Genomic DNA, 21,233 nt, shown 5'->3' with positions numbered 1-21,233 from the left:
AGAATATTCTCTCTTAGCATCAGTCATGGGGATACTGAGAAAGAAGCAAAGGGAAGCTAGAAAAAGCGACAACAAAAAGACATGTCAAAAGGCAAAATATGGCCTCTTTCACTTTTGACTCTGACCATGACCACTGTTTGTTTGAGTTTTATGCATTTTTGATGCATGACCTCCTACAGATTGCTTCCCCCAAATGTCGCTGTTGACAGATACAAACCTCAATAGTAGTACCCCTGATGGATTACATCACTTGTTAAATAGCAATGATGAAATGAAAGTGCAGTTTGGGCTTTCCACCATAAGCACTTAAATATTTTGGCTAAATGTATACATGAAAGAGTAAAGTGTTCCAACGATGATATGTCCTCTCAATCTCTTCTCCAAACTCAATGTCTCTTAGTAGAAGCCGGGTGTATGCCTGGCGTTGGTGAAACATGGTTCAATCTTTTCAAAGTCTATTTTCCTTCCCCAGTCCCCAATGAAGTGATATTTGAGACATGGGTTGCTTTAAATTCAAAAGAGGTATGTCATCACCCAGAGGGGTAATAAGGAACATTGTTGTGGTAGTTGTAGTCAGGACACACTTTTTGCACAAGTCTGTAATCTATGCTGTAGAAGGTTATGTAGATACAGATAACTTTGAATGGCTTGGAGCAAACCCAGGAGACCTGGCTCTGTGTGTGGTTCAGGAAGCAGGTTTTAGAAGGGTCATAAGTGCACAGGGTAGTCTTCTTCGCTTTGCTCACCTTCTCAGATTCCACCCGGCAGTTGAAGATCTTTGATTCTTTTGCCTCTATGAAGATTTGTTGCTCAAGATCAAACTCAACTGCTTTGTTTGGTGGCACCAAGCTGACTGAGATGTTCCCATGGCCAGTGGAGTTATGCCGAAAGAACACATTGACTGTGCCATTCCCATGATCAACCACTTTGCCTGTAATTAGGAGGTTGAGTTTTACTGTCTTGATGTTGGAGTAGAAATCACCCCACCCAAATATTTTCTTGAACTGACTAGGGTTGGTCAGGGAATCTCTTCTTCCACGAGGTTGTTTGCCTTTTCCCTGCTTGGACAAGCTATCTAGGATATTCCAAAATTCTGGTGCATTACTGGCGGCCAATTCTAAGAGAGTTGTATTCTGGAAGTAAGATGGGGTTACAGAGGACTTTAAGGAGACTTGGCCTTTTTTCTTTTGCACTCGGGGTCTTTGTTGAGTTTTGGAGGATTTTCCATTTTCTTCTTCTTCCTCTTCTGTTGCCTCATCTTGGCCACAGATTACCTATATGGAACAAGAGGACAGCAGGACCTCATTATCTGTTTTTCCTTTAGGAGGCAGCTGGAGTCCGTGATTTTAATTCCACCTTCCAATTCCATGACTAATAGTTAGAACCATGGCAAAACACTTTCCCAGCACGTTGTCCTTCAGATCAGTTGTATCTACAGCTCCTAGAAAACTTAGTCAACATGATTATTGACAGAGAATACAGACTGTTAGATAGAATTTTATTTGTATGACATATTGTATTTGTACACATATTATATTTGTATATAATCTGGCCCCTAAATGGAGAGAACTTGTGCAGGATAACTATGAAAATTCTGACTATTGTCTAAAACTTGATATTCACAAAATAATGTGGTTAAATGTTTTTAGTCTCTCATATGTATGATTTTATCAGTTAAGATTTAGTATTACAAGCAGATCAAGGCATTGTGATTATTGATTTCCCCCTCTCAAATTGTAGTGTAATGTGATATATTAGTAGCCTATAAGTAGTTTCTATATATTTATAAACCTTTTAATTTCAGGGAAAAAATTGGCTTTTATAGCAAGCTAAAAGCCCAGTGCCCTGGAAAAATGAAAGACCTGCTCCTATGCGGGCAATGATCTTTTAAACTTCCATCTGTGCTAAATTTGGGTTTTTATTACATAATGCCATGAATAGATTTAGTGCTTGACAAAAAGGTTTCTACCCCAAATATGGTTCCCAAATGGAGAGACGTCCAAAATTAGACATAAAATAATAGATGAGTTGTATGACTTTGGGTTTTGTTATGCCTGGATACGAAGAAAAAAAGGCAAACAATGAATGGGGAAAAGTTCCAAAATTCAGTTTAAAAGAGTAGGAGAAGAGAGAAGACATATTTTAAACATGCACTAAACTGTAGTTTATCATGATAAACTTAAACCCAGTTAATCCTCAATTGTGTGTGCGTGTGTGTGTCATTTATTCCAAGAAAATACAGTTCAATGATTAAGATATTAAACTGAATTTGGAAATTATGTAATTATTGAATTAGGACCCCCCCCACACACACACCCTACTTTTCTCTTTCATGACTCTATCCCTGATTCAGGGAAACACTTTAGCACATATAAACCACAAAACTGTTCTAGGTCCTTCCCATACTTTATAGGGAAGTAGAACATTAGATTCCATAGATCAGTGTTTCTCAACCTTGGCAACTTGAAGATGTCTGGACTTCAACTCCCAGAATTCCTCAGCCAGTGAATGCTGGCTGGGGAATTCTGGGAGTTGAAGTCCGGACATCTTCAAGTTGCCAAGGTTGAGAAACACTGCCATAGATCCAAATTCACCCCTCTTCACGACACCCAGACATGAAAACTCACAGTATTATTTCCAGACAAACTGAAGTAGGAGTACAGTGTACACAACCGTCAGCTTCTGGAGGATTTAAATCAAATAAACAATCAAGCATTAAAGAAGGAAAGAGTATACTGTAATATTGCTATCAAAAACGATTGTTTGAGTTGAGCAGCCCTAGAAGCCCATTAAATAAATAAAAAAATAATTAATTAAAATTATTTGAAGGATAATAATTTCATTGAACTACAGTGGGAAAATTGCTTTTGTAAGCAAACAAAAGTGAAAATCAACCATGGTTTGGCAGGATCACAAAACCAATTAATGAAAATAGAATCAAAAGCCACAGAATTATTATTTTTTTTACAGAAAATGTGAAGAAGGGAGAAAAGAGATATGGACTAAGGAGAAAAGCAAGGGTTATTCTTGAACCATAAACCATAGTTCCTCATGATGCCTTAATTCTAAGTGATGCCACACCTAGAATAAAACTGCATGCATAAGGAACAATAAAATGAAAACAAACAAGCAGCACAAATCCTGTGTATACTTTTGAAGAGTTTCAGTGTTGGAAATTAGAACTGGAATTTCTGAATTAAGATTAAAAAAAGAAAAGGAAAAGAACCCCCACATACACACACTTTCCCCTGCCTTTACTCCCCCCCTGTTGATTCAAGAAAATGTTTTACTGCATATAAACCCCAAAACTAGTTGGGAATCCTTCACAAATTGTGATTCTATAAGGAAGTGGAATTATAGATCCTACAGATCCAAATTCATCCCCCTAGATGTTTTTTAACCCATTTTTAACCAACTCAGAATTCAGAATTTTGATGCAAAAACTTCCAAATCTTTGGGAGATTTCTACCATTTTATTTCCTCCTTCAAGATTGTAACACCATCCATCCATCCTCTCTTTTCTTTCTGCACCCACCTTCCTCTCTGATTTCAGGAGGAAATGAGAAAAAAATCATATCCTAAGACTGTGATGGTGAACCTATGGCACGCAGAGCCATTTGTTAGGGCACGCAAGGCACTCCGGAGCGCAAAAACCCACCCTAGGGGCAAACCGGAAATTCAGGAACATACTTCTGATTTGTCCATAGGTCTGTTTTTTGCCCTCCAAAGCCTTCAGGGAAGCTCCTGAGGTCTCTGGAGGGCATCCGGGAGAATGAGGGAGCTGTTTTCACACACACACCCCAGGCTCCTAGAAAGCCTCTGGAGTCTGGGGAGAGTGAAAAAACCGCACCAAAAGCAGGGTGGAGTGGTCACTGGTTGGGCGTACATGCGTACGGGGAGGGTTGCTCACATAGCATTAAACCCCCCATAGCAGGGACGGTCATGCCCGCACACGACCCCCCCTGTGCTCCCCCCACTTTTGGCACGGGAGCCAAAAAAGGTTCAACATGACTGTCCTAAGAGCTACCAGAGGAAGGCATCAGGTAGGATTAAAATAGTGCATAAAAAAGGAAAGTCAATTCATAGGAACTAGCATGCTGTTCCCTCCCTCCCTTTGTTCCTCCCTTCCCTTTTTAGGAAGGACAAACTCTTTCTTCATATAACTTTCTCAAGGGGTTCTCAACCTCGGCAATTTTAAGATATAGGACATCTTAAAGTGGCCAAAGTTGAGAAGCCTTGCTCTGGAAGGAAGTTCCATTCCTGAGGGTTTGCCTTAAACATGCTAACATTTACTTAATCCAGGCATTTAGCTGAGTGGCCTTTCAACTGGTGTACTGACCCAGCGAGTGGTTGAAAGCTATGAGCAAAGAAAATAATAGGTAAGCGTCTGGATATTATCAACTTCAAATGGAAGAAAATGGAAGAAATACTAAAATGAATGGTACAGACTGATAGTTGCAAAATGTTGATTCTTTCCTCTTGTCCAATTTTAACATGATCTGTGATTCTTTCAGTACAACTCGATTGGCTAGGTACCCCAAGGGTTTTAGGAGGTGGAGTGTCTTAAAAAAACATAAAACTATTGACTTCCTAATCCATGCCTATTTGTGCATATAAGTAGGCAGGTATTGGTTTCTCCATGCTATCTAGCAGAGCTCAGGACAAACAAGGAATCAGTTGCTGCAGGTTTGGGGTATTCAATGAATTTCCTGCAACATAGCCTCATTCCGGGGCTGTTTAGGAGGAACCCACAGCCTCTCTGTTTAGGAGGAACCCACAGCCTCTCTACTTCGGGGGTCGCCTGGGGAAGCTTAAAGAGAAGCAAGGCTGTTTAGTCAGAGCCTCCTCTTTCTCCAACAGGAAATTTCATTGATCAGATTTGTATCCCACATTTCCATCAAAAGAAAGAGCACTTGAGAAATTAAAACAGAAAGCAATTAATTAAAAACACAGTGAACAAAAGTAAAATGAGCATAATGTAACAACTGCAGACAAAAAGTTTAATATGGTGAAATTGTGCAACCATTATAAATAAACAAAAACAATTCAGAAAACTGTTTCACTATTCCATAAGCCATTTTTTTAGCAGAGACCACCTTTTATTACAATGTAATGCATCTCATACAAAAAGAAGGAAATCACACCATTTAATAAAGGGAAAAAAGGGATACTAATATTTCCCTGAGGTTCCCAAAGCAAGCCCTACCTCCCCATGGATGAATCAGGATGCATGTTCTCCTCAAAGTCGCCAATCAACTGTCAAGCTTATGAGAATTGTAGCCAAAGACATTCAGCAAATGGTTGGTTCATGACTTTTGCTATTGACATATATTGTTAAAATAAATGCTTTTGCAATGCCAATTTAAAGTTTTTCCTGCTTGAAGCTAATCCCAGATCATGCCCATCAACCTAGATCCAGCACTTTCAATGGTCCAGTGACATTTTTGAATTTCTACCTCATTAACTTGGAGCAGCCTAGCAGGATTGGAGCAGCCTAGAAATGCGATATAATAGTTATTTTTCTTTAGACACATAACATAAGCTGATTCATCAATGGAAAATATGATAATGCTGGGCTAGGTGGAAATGAGGAGGAGGAGGAGGAGGAGGAAGATCCCACAGCGCATAAAGTGGATACACAAAATAGTGGAAACTACAGGAATACAGCCATAAGAATTGCCTAAAGTAGCGTGAGAGAGAACAGTTTGGAGAGTTTTTATTTATGGAATCACTAGAAGTTGGTTACAGTTTGACAGACCATATCAACAACAGAAATGCTATAAAACAAACATCTGTTTATGGTAAGACTGCCCAGAGGCAGCCTGTACACATCCTTAGTCTTAAAACCATCAGTGAAATAACTATAATTATAGAAGCAATAATACTATGATGAATGCTTAAAAGTTGATTTCACCAAAAGGCCTTTTTCCAGAAGTGATATATTGTAGGGATAAAGAAATGTAGCTACCAGCTGTTGCCCCCTCCCCCTATTTTCCATTAGTATTCAGGATAAGGACATAAGAGCAATCTGCTTGATAGATGGCCAGACTACATCTCCACCAACCCCATAATGACTATTCCAAATTTTCTGAAGTTGGCAACTCACGAAAACCATCATTCTTATTTAGTTTGGGCATTATTTTGTTTGTACAAGTATGAGAACTGTCATCCAGCATACCTTAGAGTAGGACAAAGTGACAAGGACTGTATATTTTGATGTGAGGCAAAAATTCCATGTACCATTATTACTCCCTGACACCTTCCACTGAGATATGCCAGAGACTGAAAAAAAAGAGGCTTTGCATGTGGCTTTAGAATGTGCAAATTCTAAACCTGTTGCCCTGATATTTTATTTGGCATGTATTTAGTAGATAAGGAAAAAAGAGTTGTAAGGAATGTTGGAGATCTTCTAGTCCAACCCCCTGCTCAAGCAGAAGACCCTATACCATTCCCGACAAATGGTTGTCCACTCTATTCTTAAAAACCTATAGTGATGGAGCACCCACAAGCTCTGAAGGCAATCTGTTCCACTGGTTAATTGTTCTGTTAGGAATGGTAGATTTTGGATAGGAACCCATATCTATATCTATCTATTTATATCTATCTATCTATCTATCTATCTATCTATCTATCTATCTATCTATCTATCTATCTATCTATATCTATATTATCTATCTATCTATCTATCTATCTATCTATCTATCTATCTATCTATCTATCTATCTATCTATCTATCTATCTATAGCTTTTGAGAAGATTACCCTGATTTTGGAATTTGTTTCCAATATATAATACAATATATAATTATATAATGATAACCATCTGTTTAGATTGCATGAAGAGGGGATGAGACCAAGAATGAAGAGCAAATTCATGTACCCTAATGCACTATCTGTGGCTGTTAGTCTCGATGCCTGCATAGGATCTTCTGAATCAGAGACTGTGGTTCCTTAAATAGTAGCTGGTCTAGACACCTTTCAGGTTGTGTTTATGAGCTTCCTGGATCCAGCTCTCTAGATCTGGTTAGACAGTTTTTCACACAAAAAATGAGATCTAGAATGTCCCTTGGCTTGTCCAGCTCTTAATATTGTAGCTCCCTTTCAAACCAAACTAAACTGTGGGCATCATTGTATCTTGCGGCAGCAAATTCCACAGCTTAATGATGCTGCGTGCAAAATATTTCCTTTTCTCCCACCATTTGGCATTAATGGATGACTAAGGCTTCAAGAATTGTGAAAGAAGGGGGAAAAAACTATTCCTTCATCACTTTCTCTGCAACCAGAATATTTTTATACACAGTTTTTATGTTGGCAGTTTTGTTTTTAATTGCTTCCCTAACAATCCCCAACAAGCGCTGTTTCTTTTGACAAGTTACAGTAAATATTTTAATTAAAGTTTCTACCGAACTCTTTGGATTCCTTTCTTGGCTAATCACATTTTCCCCCCAGACCTTATCAAATGAAATCAGGATTTCTCTCTCTCCATGTCCACCACTTCAGTTGCTTACCTTGTGCCATATGTGTGAGTTTAATGCCTGCTTTCGTTGTTTGAAGAGATCATTTCGTAGCCTTTCAGAAGCTGCATTTCTTTTAACCATTCCAAATAACTTGACGCTGTTAGAAAACTTGGCCATCTTCCTGATTGCTCCTACCCCCAAATGGTTTAGGAACAAGTTAAAAAGCAACGATCCTATTAAAAATCCTAAGGGTGGGTGGAGAAGTATTCAACTACGTTCATTGCAAGTTCTGTCCATCTATTCTTATTCTCTGCATTGGACACTTAATCTGACATTGATCCATTAAATGACCTTGTCTATCTCATTATTGTCAGACTTATTCTGATGTCTGGGAATTCTGGAGTTGTAATTCAGTGGGTACACTAGTGCCTACCCTAATGACCCACTTTTAGCTATATTTCACTTTTTGATTATTTGTTTATATTTCTACCTTCTATCTCATCAGGGACTGTTCTTTCTGAACCAGATATGGCCATCACCTGCTGGCTTCCCCCAAGGAACTTCATAAACATTGTTCTTTTAAAAGCTGCTCAACTTCTTTTTTACCATTAAAAAAAATATTTGAGAAGAGGAGGACAGGGGCAGATGCTGGGCAAGGTGATCTGTTCAGAACCCTGTAGCACCGTTGTCAGGATGACTAACATAAGTGGAAGGCTGTATTACTCATTCACATGATCTAAGCATCATTTTCAATTCATATATTTGCTGGTATATACCATCTTAGCAGGAAACCAGTGCATGCCTGTTGAGAATAGCACCAAATTCGGTGGGGCTTTCTCTCAGCCTGAGATGCGTGCAGCAACAGTGGTAAACCTGTGGCCCTCCACCATTCACCGAAGACAATTCCCAGCACGTCTAGTCAATAAAGCCACTGGGGAAAAGTGCTGGCAACTATGGTTCATCCAGAAGACTGCAGGTTTTCCCTTTCTAGGAATGGTAGAATTATAGCTGAGGGTGGGATAGGAATACTGGCTGCACACCTTCAGTCTAGTGCAGCAGTTCAAAATATTAACTTGGTAAATAAACCTCTGTTCAGTATGGGTTTTTTGATATGTTAATACTGGCTTATCCTTCAAGATGACTATTTATTTGAATATTACAAAAGGATTTCCTCCAAGAATTCTCATTCACTCACTCATACACACACAAATGGATTATTTCCTAGAACCCAGAGAGAGAGGGGGAGAGGGAGAGGGAGAGGGAGAGAGAAATGCACACATTATAAAAGCTTTTTCTTAAAAATCCCTCTTTCTGACATCAGGAAGAACTTTTATTCATCCATGATGGCGTTAAGACCATTGATCTAAGCAACCATACAAGTCAGCCAGGCCACAATCATTTTAGTTGGAGCACACATGTGAAAGTTATTACGATGCTGCTCTGAATGGTTTCACTCAGAAAAATAATGAGCTGTGCCACCAGTAACATTCCCAGGATTCTCACATGCAGCATCTGGGTAAGACCCTTTTTTTTTGTGGGTGAGAAAACTTGACCTTCAGCTCTGATGGCAATCAGACTGGGTGGTTCTGAACATTTGCTTGAATTAACAGCAATTCCACTGATATTAACCCAGGGAGCCACTGGGACTGCCTCTGTTGGGTGCCAAATAAGACTTGGCTATCTTTATGACATTGGAGCCAGTGAGTGAGTTTCCAGGTTCCAGTCTAGAGATAGGCAAGTTGTTTATATATTCATCTTATAGTGACCTGGATACTGGAGTCAGTTTTTAGAAGGAGGGGATCTATACGAAGGATGACACAAGAGCCCTTGTGGTGCTCCATAGCTGGTAAACCTGTTAAATGGAGCCCTATCTCTAGGCAGACAGCGGGGTGGGGGTGAAATTTAAATCCTTCATTATAACCAACTCCCATCTGCTGGGGATTCATTAGATGTTTGCCTCTAACACTCCCCCCATTTCTACATCCCGAAAATGGGGACAGTAGTTGCTATCTCACCTGGTGATTGCTTATTTAAAAACAGTGTATTTTTGGGTCTTCTGGAACTTCAAAGCAACATTAAAATAGCCCAGTGTAACAAAGTGACCCCACCACTTTTCATGCAACATTTTTTTTTCAAATAAAAAGGATACTACCAATGCATCTGTCAGTAGTGTAATATTAAATTAAAATCATTAATACCATTCTGGTGCAAAAAACAGCTTGCTGCACCTTCTAAATTAAAACGCAATGATTGAAGACTTGCAAAACAAGAGAGCTCTCCGCTCCATTTTCAAGCTTGTTTTTGTGTGACCACAGCTGGTTGAAAACAAGATCTTTGAAGAGTTTGGTTGGAGGAGCTTCATCTTTTCCTTGCTCCTGAGTTAAGGAGACACTGGATTTCAAGATAAGTGCATAGGTTTTGCAAATAAAAACCCAGTGATTATCTTAAGGCAAATCTCCAGGGTCCCAATGAGTGAATGGGCAGAAGGTCCCCTAGATGTTCCCAGAAGAGCTGAATGACCTCATTTTTTAAGTCAGTGAGATCACTACATTCACATCTAACATTTACACTGGGAGTCAAAATGTACAATATGTAACTTCGCAATTAAGAATGTACTGAGTTCCATCCCAAGCATCTCCAACCTGGATTCAGATGAATTCAATATTTAGGAGGCAGCTTCCCTTGCGAACTGGGAGAGCTGCTGCTATTCTGAGCAGAGAATACTTGGCTGAAAGTGCTGGAGCTTTGATTCAATATAAGGTTGTTCCTGTTGCAACAGGAGACTCTTCTGGCTCCTTCTAATTTCTAGAATCCTGCCAAGTGGCCCCTCCCAACTTGCCCCCTTAGGAAGGACAAGAGATTGCAATCTTGCTCCTTGGTGCAATCCAATTTATTTCCATCTGCACAAATTTTGAACAGAGCCGTTTGTTGGTGAGAGAAGGGATGTCTTTTTAAAAAGAGGATGAGGCAAGGTGACAGAAAAGAGGCAACCACTGACCAGACAGGAGGCAACTACAAAACCCAACCAGTCAAACCCAATCTGTCCAGCCCAGCTGCAGTGCTGGGAGGAAGAGGGATCTGCACCAGATCCACAGGGAGTAAGGGCACTCAGCTGCCAAAGAAAACTCTAGGCTGCTTTCCCTGTAGACCAGAATGTTTTTTTCCCCTTCCTTTTTGCAAGGAACAACCCACAATTGAGGGGAAAGCAGTTTAACAAAGAGGAGTTTTGGTCTGTTTGTGCCCGTCTCCATCAGAGAACATGAGATTGTTCTCAGCTGCAACCCAAGCCGCTTCTAGAGGAGATGAGGCTTGGAGCCCTAGTTCCTGTGGGGTTTCTGCTTTTTCCTGAGCTGAAAAATACAATATGAGGAGGTGGGGAGGCAAGAGGTCATTGTAGTTTTGAGGGATGCTGATCAAGCCAATGCAAGACAAAATATACCTCCTGCCCTACCCTCCCATTTAATCACTGTTTACAAAGCCTCCGGATCATTTCCCTGTTTCTTCTCCCTTCTCCACAGCCGGAGGGGAAGAGGGGGAAAAAAAAAACAAGCAGAGAAACGAGCCCTTTGGATCACAGGCATCCACTGCTGTCGATCAAACAGCACATCTTGAACTCGCAACTCCAGAGAATGATTGTGGTGGTGGGGGATTTTAAAATTAACTTTGTGCTTGTGCCTTTCCATTCTGACTGACGCAAATGCTTCCCTCTCTGTTGATAGGTAAACAATGCTTCTCAGCACTGGTGCTGAAAAACTGTTCTGTTCCTATGGCCTACTTTGCTAATTAAATTTTGTGAATTTCAGCAGCCGCTTAGAAGGCAACTCCTACAGAAGATAGATGGAAAAATCATTTGCATTTTCAAAGGAGAGATAGAAATATATATTCCGACAATCGTATCGTTTACTTTTATTTCAGCAAGGGGTTTGTGGCGTTGGATTCAAATCTCTCCATGAAACTCAAAACTCATTGAGGGGCAGCCTTTTGTATCCGTATTTGTCTACGCTCAGCAGCTTCCCATTGCACCCCTGTGCTTGGGAGGTTATTTCACTTCTCCGAGTCGTACCTTCTTCTTTTTCCTCTTCTCTGGGGCAAAACAGACTGCCGTACGTGGTGGTGGCTTTCTAGCAGTGCCTTCAGAGAAACATGCCGGATGAAGTTTGCTTGGGCAGACGATATTGCTATGAGAAGGGATGGATTTATCCTCCTTTCCCCCTCCAAAAGACAAACTGACTGAAGATTCTACAACTTCCAGCTTGTGACCTGACTCACTTATCCAAGATCTGTAACAGTTCAATAAACTGTTGTGTTTTTTTTCAAAGCAATAGATTCAGTCTTTTCTCTTTATGAATTCGGGGCTGTAAAATAATGTTTGTTCCGGCAGAAATGCCAATTCCCTGTCTCAAAACCTGTGCCCTTATGGAGCTGCGGTTAAAGTATTAAACAACATCTGGAGGGACGAGACCTGGTCAAAACTGCCACGGAGGTTCAGTGGATGACTCTGAACTAGTATCTCTCTCAACCCAATCCAGCAAGGCTGGCGGGGGGAGAGAGAATTGGAGGAAAGGAATGCTATGTAGTCTTCCGTTTAAGCTCCTGGAATAAAGGTGGTATATACATCTAGCAAAAATAAACATATCCTGGCAACTGTTAATAGACTGCTGCTGAAAGCACAAGCAAAGAATCATTGCAAAGGAAAAAGAGGTGGCATTTATGGAAAGATGAATGAAAGGATGGTCCTAAACAGAAGGTCCCTTTGAAAGCTAAGATGCAATGACCTGCCCGGCGAAGTTGGTGCAAGGACAATTGGAGAACAGAGCGCAGCGCATGCCAAACTAGAAGTGCTATTGAGACAGCAGACCATGAAAACTGCTTGGACATACTAATGTAAAAAAGGCGGTTTAAGAAGCAGCCCTTTGACTTCACATTTGCCAAAGCCATGTCACTAGCACTAACATTACCCTTTCCCCAGCCCCTCGGTCACTCACCAGAAGATAGATGCTCCCCTGGATAAGAAATATGAAACAGCACCGAGTCAGCTGCATATCTTCAGCCTCTTTGCTCTCCTCCTTAGCGATCTAAGAGAGCTCTGTAGTGCCTCCTTGTTTTTGTTTGGTGTGTGTGTGTGTAGAGGGGGGGGGGATGATCTGGCCTCTGGCCTCCTAGGATCCCCCCATTCCAGGCTTCGTCTTGATAGTCTCTTTCCAGCCAGGCATGGGCAAAACGCAGCCTCCTTCTCACCCTCTGCAGCTGGAGATCTCCATGTGGCTGCTGCCTGCTTCCAGCTTTGCTGGAGACTCGGGCAAAACTCACTCCAGTCTCTCGCTGCTTCCCTCCCACTGACAGGTGCCACTGCTGGAGCAGCGGAGTCCTGGCTTAACCCTTGCGTGCCTGCAAACTTTGAAACTCAGCCGTGAACTGGAAACTTGCTATAGTACTTTGAAAAGGAGGAGGAGGAGGAGGAGGAGGAAGAGGAGGAGGTGGAGGAAAAGAAGAACTAAACTCCAGCCCATCTACCCCCTTCACAGCCGGGCTGGGATCCAAGAGAGGAAAGCTGAAGAAAGGCAAGAAGGAATAGAGTAACGCTGTAGTTATCAAGTATTAAAATGACCAAGAAGATTTTTGATAGCGTATTAGAGGGATGGGGTGAAGATACCGATTATGATAATGAAGGGAAATAGGTGAGTTACTTCAGCAAGGGATTTTCTGAAAGGGAAAGAGAAGCCCCTAATGTGACCGATCGCAAGATTTGAAAGGTTAACTCTGATACCTGCAAACCAGCCATACCAGCACCCTACTCAACAGTGCTGCCAAGGGAGAGGATCAAAATGCCACTTTTGGGAGGGTCCCCCTCCCAAGACTCTCTTATGAATGCACTATCTGCCAGATTCCCCGGCCCCCACTAATCCCCTCCTGGTGCTCTTTCCCTCCCTCCCCTTCTTTCTCTGTTCTTTCTCTCCTTACACCATCCACCTTCCGATGGTTTGTTGAATTTCAAGGTCATCCTTTCCCAACCTGTGTCCTCCACTTGTGGTAGGACTGCACCACATCTCTGAATCTCAGTGTGAATTATACAAGGCTGGGCTGAAACATTTGAGGCTCTGAGATGGCAAACCCTAGGAATACTTTCAGCCTCGACTAACTATGGACAGTCTACCCCAGACAACCTCCTATTTAAAGCCTGATGAGGATGAACTGTGGGCTCCAGGTCCAATTTGCTGTAAAGGAGCTGGAGCAAGAGAACTTCCCAGTGAGTCATATCCATATGAAAAATACCCTGGATATATTAATTAAGCTTTTTGCTCTGATCAGTTGTTGTTTTTTTGTTCCTTCCCCCATCACTTAAGATTTGATTCATTTATGCATTAGTGCTCTTATGTTTTAGTAGTATAATCATTTTAAAATTTCATTTCGTTTCCTCTTCTTTTTCTCTCTGTAACGTATCACTTTTCAATAAAGACTGGATGTGGCATATTATATACATTAAGGATCAGATGTAGCTTAAACCAGCAGTACTGTTGTTTAGTGGATAGAGAGAAGCTTTGCATGCCAAAGATTCCAGATTCAACACTTGCTTCTTCAAGCAGGGCTAGGAAAAACAAACAAATGGGTGAAATCTTAGGAGAAATGCTTTGACTAGAATTGATTGCCTTGAACTAATAGGAACAATAGCCTGATTTCATAATACTTTCTAGGATTACATTACAGGTAGCTAGACTGCCTTATCTCAGAAGAAAACCTCTCTTTTTGAATTAACATGAAGATGCGGGGGTGCCTTTCTAAAAATAAAACCAAAAAGCTAGTCTCTACCTAATAGCTTCTGACCTCTAGCAAAAACATGCCTGTCTTGGTATTACCACTGGACAGCAGAATCCAAGTCTAGGACATGCTTTTCAACCTTGGCATGTTTAAGATGAGTGAACTTCAACACTTACCAGTAGTATTTCCCAGCATCATGTTGGCTGGGAAATTCTGGAAGTAGAAATCCATATAGCTTAAATTTGCCATGGTTGACAAATGCTGATCTAGGAACTAATGATGCATTCCAGCAGTTTCTTACATGCTGGACAGAGCACTGAAGCTGGATAGAGAAGAGCAACAATAGACTTCTTGCAAGTTTAAGAAAAATAGCCTTTTTGAAAAACAAATAAAGAAAATAGGGTGCTTAAGGTCACCAGGAACTGGTCGTTTCCCTGCAAGGATATTTCCAAGTTATTTCTCTACATCGTGCACTGTTCTTTAGCAGGTGGGAAAGGGAGCAGAGCTCAGCCTACCATATTGGTGGAGGAAAATTAAGTACCAACACTTCTTTCAAATGACACTATGGAGACTTTTCACACTGATAGGATGATCAATGCAACTATGATTTATTTTATACATTAGTTGAATTAAAAGGGGATAGAAAGGTTTCTACAAACAGACAAACAGGTGCAAAGAAGTTGGAGATGGTGCTTCTGTGCAATGGACACAAAACATTGAACACTGAAAACCTAAAGATCAGTTGACAGATCCTTCATTTAAAAGGCTCTTGGGAAGTGTTGATTGGGAAGAGTTTCTATTTGAGATACTGGATACAATAGAATTACCCACACTTTGGAACATGAGAATTGTAGTCCATGCCATTGTAAATGTATTGGTGCTGAAAAGGTTCGCCAACACTGTCCTAGAATAACCAAGTATGCACATGTGTGTGCTCATGCCAGAAACCGGAAGAGCAACCGCCCGGTGTACATGCATGCACCAGGAAGATGATCTTCTGGTTTCTGGCATGCACATGCCCATTGGACAGCTGGTTTTTGTACACACACATGTGTGCCAGAAACCAGAAGACCTGGTGGCTGGTGCACATGCATGTGCTGGAAACAGGAAGAACCCAGTGTGCACATGTGCACCAGGCATCTACTCTTCTGGTTTCTGGCACTTAACGGGCTAAATAGACCCATGGTCTTGCTCCACGACTAGGTTTTGTCTGTACATTAATCCACAATTGATGTTCCAAATCAGTTGTAATTCGTTTAGTAAACCATGGTAAAAGAAATCGTGGCTTCTATAAATCATGGCTTTTTGTAAATCTGATCTGTAAAAGGTACAATCAAATCATTAGGCAAATAGGGTTGGTTAAGAACTGGGTTAGACAATCTGCTCTTCTCCAAGGACTGTAGTCTTCCTATCAATCACAATTAGCATAACTGATGGCAATGGATTGTATATATCTGGCCAAACATTATGATGATATCTGTATCATCAATTCAATGTGATAGCAGAATTTCACTGATATGTTTCCATAAGAAACAGTTTAGCCAAGGAGGCAAAATTGATAGGGTCCTTGGTGGTTTTCCTATAGACATTTCATTACCAAGCTAGGTAATATCATCAGTGCTAGAAAAGGCTTACTCTTATTTTTATATGCTAGTAGGTTGCCCTATCAGTGTTGGTTGGGATGTTCTTGGTGGTTCTTTGATTAGGTTATTGTTTATGGTCATCTTGTTTGTCTGCTGATTGGAGTATTGTCTATTTGACTGTTAGTCTAGTATTAATCCTGGTGTTAATGAGATGATCAGATTTGGATGATTCTTCCTCCTTTAAGCAAGAGGAGATAAATAGGGCCGATGATTGGAGGAAGACTATTCTGCTTCAGATTTGATCTGAAACATGAGGTATAGAGGTTCTCAACACGAACACTTGATTTAGATTTATCTACAACTGTATGTAGGCATCGATGCTGTGAAGGAGTTGATGGGTAAGAATAGGTTATGGGTGGTTGTAGATGGGCCAATGCACACACGTTGCGAGTCTCAACTAAGTGTTGTGTGGAGATGCGGGTCCTGCAAAATGATTGGTTGAACTGACTTCCTTTTGGGCGATAGGCTAGAAGACAAGGCACATTGTTATTTAAGCAACCCTTACCCAGAACACTAACATTCACAGAAGTATAAATGTGACAGCTATGCAACTGTTTCCAAAGACAGACACATAACATTCCCTGATGTGCAGTGACACAGAAGTCTAAATCATATCTAACAAGGAACACAGAAGGCAAGTGCAAATGTATAGTAAGTTCCATATTAGGAGACTTCTGTGCCTTTAACAATTAGATTCCAGATGAAAATTAAACAGATGCAGAATTTTCTAGTACAGAAGAATACATTGCTTTAATTTCTGCTTGCAATGCAGCTGATAAATGCATAGGACCCACAGGAACTTCTGTTACAAAAAGGGATGACATTCCTTGAGAACACAGTAGAATAATCTGAGCCCCTCAGAAGGCAGACTGCTGAACAAATGTTTCCACTGCTTGATAGTTCCTTTTCTTTTTAATTTAGTCAACTTTGATTACATGGCTAAGGGCATCATGGCACTACAAAGATAATCAGTCAAAAAGCACACGATAGCTATAGAAATCCAACTAGTTTTGCCCCCATCAGATCAAGCCAATTAATCACCCTTGCTTTAGAAAAAGAAATCAATGTTTCCATTGAGTTTGGGAACCTGCTCTTTAAGTTTAAAATATGCACATGCAACATGCAAATAAAACTGGGACTAAATTGCACAGAAGCTCACCAGTACACATTTCAGAAGGCTGACCCAGATTCCTCAAGGTTGGATCCTGGTTGGGACAACTTGGGAGCTGCTTCTCTTGAGCATTGTGGAATTGGTGGTCAGTGGGGGTGTGTGTTGTACATGAGCAGTACATAAAATGGGCATGGACTCATGTTGGTATCATCGCATCATGTCTGAATATAAAAAGATTTATATTAAAAAAACAAGAGAAAGATTAGAATCCCCCCCCCATGTCTATTTAACCCTTGCCTATTCCCAACATACAATATAAAAATTCAAGGCTTTTTGTTGCAGCTTACCATTTTATTTCAATTTTATACAGGAAAAAACAACTTATCCCAATGTCCCAAAGGTGCTTTTTTCAAAAGGCAATTGGACTTTCTTCAGCTCTGAGCTGAAGAAGCTTCTTGGATGAGAAGTGAAATGTCTTCAAAGAAAAAGTGCCCTTGGGACAACCATGACCTGGATGATTGAGAATCTCCATAGACTTATGCCAATACAAAGATCCTTTCCTCAAGAAAAATAAAAATATCTATGTATTTTCCAAGACTAGATTCTAATTGCACAGATATTCTACATTCTATTTTAACATAGGGAATTTGCTCAAAAGTATTATAGGTAATCCTCATTAGGAGATTGTTTGCAGTTACAACAATGATTAAAAAATAACTTTATAAATAACTTACATTTACTATCTCTGTAAATGCAAAGGAAAGCTGAAGTAAGATGCTAAACCTAATATTCCTTTTGTTGAGCAATTGCTTCACTTAGTGACCAACTTGCTGGTTCCAATTGTGGTTGTTAAGTGAGGTCCATCTATATTTCATTCATTCCATCTTGATGGGTTCACATAATTCATTAAGCCTTAAACCCAGGCAAATAGCAATAGCAATTAGGCTTATATACCGCTTCATAGGGCTTTCAGCCCTCTCTAAGCGGTTTACAGAGTCAGCATATCGTCCCCACAGTCTGGGTCCTCATTTCACCCACCTCGGAAGGATGGAAGGCTGAGTCAACCTTGAGCCGGTGAGATTTGAACCGCTGAACTGCAGATAACAGTCAGCTGAAGTGGCCTGCAGTACTGCACCCTAACCACTGCGTCACCTCGGCTGCAAATAAAACATAGATGCTGCATTCATATAATTTATGTGGCCAAAATCCACCCATTTTTTAGATTAACACGATGATCTGTTCTTTATCATTTTATGTTAAGAAAATGGTTAGATTCCTATAACATACTGTACTACCTATTTTAGTTTAATCTAGTGTATTGTGCAAACCAGCAGTGGGATTCCCTTCCCTTCCCTACTGGTTCGCAAATGTGAGGCCCCTTTTTACGCATGTGCAGTGCTTGCGCATTATGTCAAGGTGGGTGGGCGTGGCCTCCCACAGCCACTGCTACCGTTTCGCCTGAACTGGAGAGAACCAGCTGAATATTACTTCTGGTGCAAACCTAACTTCTAAGTGTTAAAAAGTAGAGTGGGGAATGTTTTATTATTAAAATCCAATTCACAATATCCCTGATTTAGAGCACCAGAATAATTCCATGGCTCTATTTACTCAATGCATTAAATGTTGACTTTTTGAATAAGTTATAGTGGCCTGATTTCCACACAATGCTGAACTGTAAAACATCCCAGTTTTTATCGGTGGTAATGCAAAATACAGCTTAGTAGATAATGTGAATGCAGCCAACCAGTTAAATAGCAGGTGTTGGGGCAGATCCTCTGGTCAACTGTTGGCAATCAGTGACAATAAGACAGACAAATAAACTGTGTTTACAGGATGCACTGAGCTGCAAAATAGCCAATCAAATTTTAGCTTAGGTGACGTAAACTTAGACCATTTGGTTAGTTTAGGATTCAATGTATGTGCAATGTAAGTCAAGAAAGTGGATTAAAAATCATGAAGAAGCCTTTCCAGGCTTCATCCAAATTAGTATAGCCTAGCTTTCCAGATTCCTGTCTGGCACCAATATTGTAATCATTAAGCAAAGTTAGCATTTATATAGAAGTCATTGAACAAAGTCAATGGCCAAGCTAATAATAGGTAGAATGCACCTGAATTCATACATTAAACAGAACCATAAAATTGTTTGGTTTTAATTTTATTAAATTTGTTTATAGACTATGTAGACTTTCTAATTGGACCATTATATCTTGTTCTGGAAATCATGATTAAAATTGTAGATTAGCATAATATACTATTAAGAAACTAGGATTGCACCTTATGCTGGACATTATGTCTTATTTAGCTATGCTTAGGATAATGAGTAAAATCAGACATTGTGGCTTATTCAACAAACTATCGATAATAAAAACTATGGCTTAACAGATGCTATGAACTGAGACTAGAAATATAAACAAAATAGTTCAGGAAAATCAGAGTGGCTTAGCTGAATCTATAAATTCTCCATTTTTTTATATGTATAGCAACAGCACTTAGACTTATATACCGCTTCACTTGGCAGTCAGTAGAATTAGCCTGCAATATTGCATTCTAACTATCATGACTCTTTATGCATGAAATAGTACTATAATCAGGTTCATCTCTCTGAACATGTGCAGAATGTTTTGTTATCAAAAATAATGAACTATTCTTCCAACTTGCAGAAGATTTCTCTTCTTTGCTGATAATTTTACTAAAAGTTTTAATTACAAGAATAATAGATAATACAAACTAAAAGAAAAAATCTGCAGGAAAGCAAAAATGTAAAAATACTCCTCCCCAAGAAAGCAATTTTCTACCCACATCATGACAAGTAGAAACAATTTCATAATATCTTCACCTTCATTAATTAACAAATATAAAACACTTTATCCCATAACTTATCCCTTAACAATAGGCAAATAAGTAATGTCTTCTCCAATCTGGGTTTTCAGGAATAATTCCAAACACAGCTCTAAAATAATAACATTAATTAACATATATAAAACTCAACATTCCAGAGCTCAACTCTTAGCTGAAAGCAAAACCGATTTAAAAGGCATAAAATGGTCCCAATAGCCTAGTATAAACAAAAACTAAAATATAACATGACAAAGAGGGACCATCTCTCTTTTAAAAAAGACAAGCTTCAATGCACATTTCTCCATTCACAAATCCACATTTAGCAAATATAAAGTAATCCCAGTACCTTAATATAAGCAAACAACTAAATTTTAAACATAACAAAGAGGGATACTTTCTCCTTTAAAAAGAACAAATTCATAAAACTTATTTAAGCAAAAAAGGCATTTAAATATAGAGATAGTTTAAATGATATTGAATGAAGATACATAAAATAAATGCAGGGAAAAAGTTTAATCACCATATTAAATGTAAACAAATCCAAGATGTCACATTTTTCCAGTTCAGTTTCCAAGGAGAACCACCCAAAATGACAACATGTCCCATTTTAACTCTGGTCAAATAAACCAACTTTGTATTTCTCTCCTTTCATCCAGAACAATCTCTCTTATTCAGTCAAATGATTATTGATCCTTTTTTATGACCCCCCCCCCCCAACATTAAACAAATGCTTTTGTAAGTCAAATGCTAAATTTGATTACCTTCTATTTGGTTTTTAGAATATTGTTCAGATAATGGGCCAGTAAATTATAATCCTGAACTCCTTCTTCACATAATCTCTTGTTCTGTTGGAAAGGATAAAAACAAAAGAGAGAAATATGACAAGTATGGCTTTTGGAATTCTTTATAACTTAATAGCAGTGGCCATAGGATGAGTCTGTATTATCTCCCAAATATGGAAGATAATACGGACACAAAGAACATAATGTATATGTGTGTCTGTACATGTGTAGATCTTTTTGCTCTCTCCTTCTCTTGCATCTGTCTCTGTGTCTATTGGTATACTAGGAAGCTCAGGATAGATCATATGCTTAGGATTGACCAGGAAGGAAGAAGAAAGGGAGAAAGGAATAGTCAGCATCTCTCCCATAGAGATGCATTGAGGGTTTGTTTTTGATTGTAACTCCCTCCCACTGGATCCCAGCCTGGGTCCAGTTCAACCTTCTTTTGTTGACTTCTCCCCTGCACATGAGAATGCCATGTGCTTCCAAGTACTGAAGCCTGGAAATCTCAGGGAGCTATGAGATCTTGTGTTGGCTCCATGGTTGATTGAATTTTTGTGTGCATGTGTATGCATGTGCATGGGTTTTTTTAAAAAACAAACGTTTAAAAATTGACATATTTATTACTTCATACATTTTTGCTGCAC

At 39.7% G+C, this 21,233-nt stretch overlaps 1 protein-coding gene across 1 annotated transcript; it reads right to left on the bottom strand.

Moving 5' to 3' along the window:
- Positions 1–530: 530 nt before the first annotated feature.
- On the bottom strand, positions 531–12,498 carry NXPH3 (neurexophilin 3). Its single transcript, XM_032238109.1, has 2 exons — positions 12,442–12,498; positions 531–1,274 (listed from the first exon to the last, which is right to left on the bottom strand). Exons 1-2 carry the CDS (start codon positions 12,496–12,498, stop codon positions 531–533), a joined length of 801 nt encoding a protein of 266 aa, XP_032094000.1.
- Between the last annotated feature and the right edge of the window lie 8,735 nt (positions 12,499–21,233).

This window comes from Thamnophis elegans, chromosome Z (genome assembly GCF_009769535.1).
Source record: "Thamnophis elegans isolate rThaEle1 chromosome Z, rThaEle1.pri, whole genome shotgun sequence".
Taxonomy (NCBI): domain Eukaryota; kingdom Metazoa; phylum Chordata; class Lepidosauria; order Squamata; family Colubridae; genus Thamnophis; species Thamnophis elegans.
This window is presented reverse-complemented; position numbering and strand designations above follow the sequence as displayed.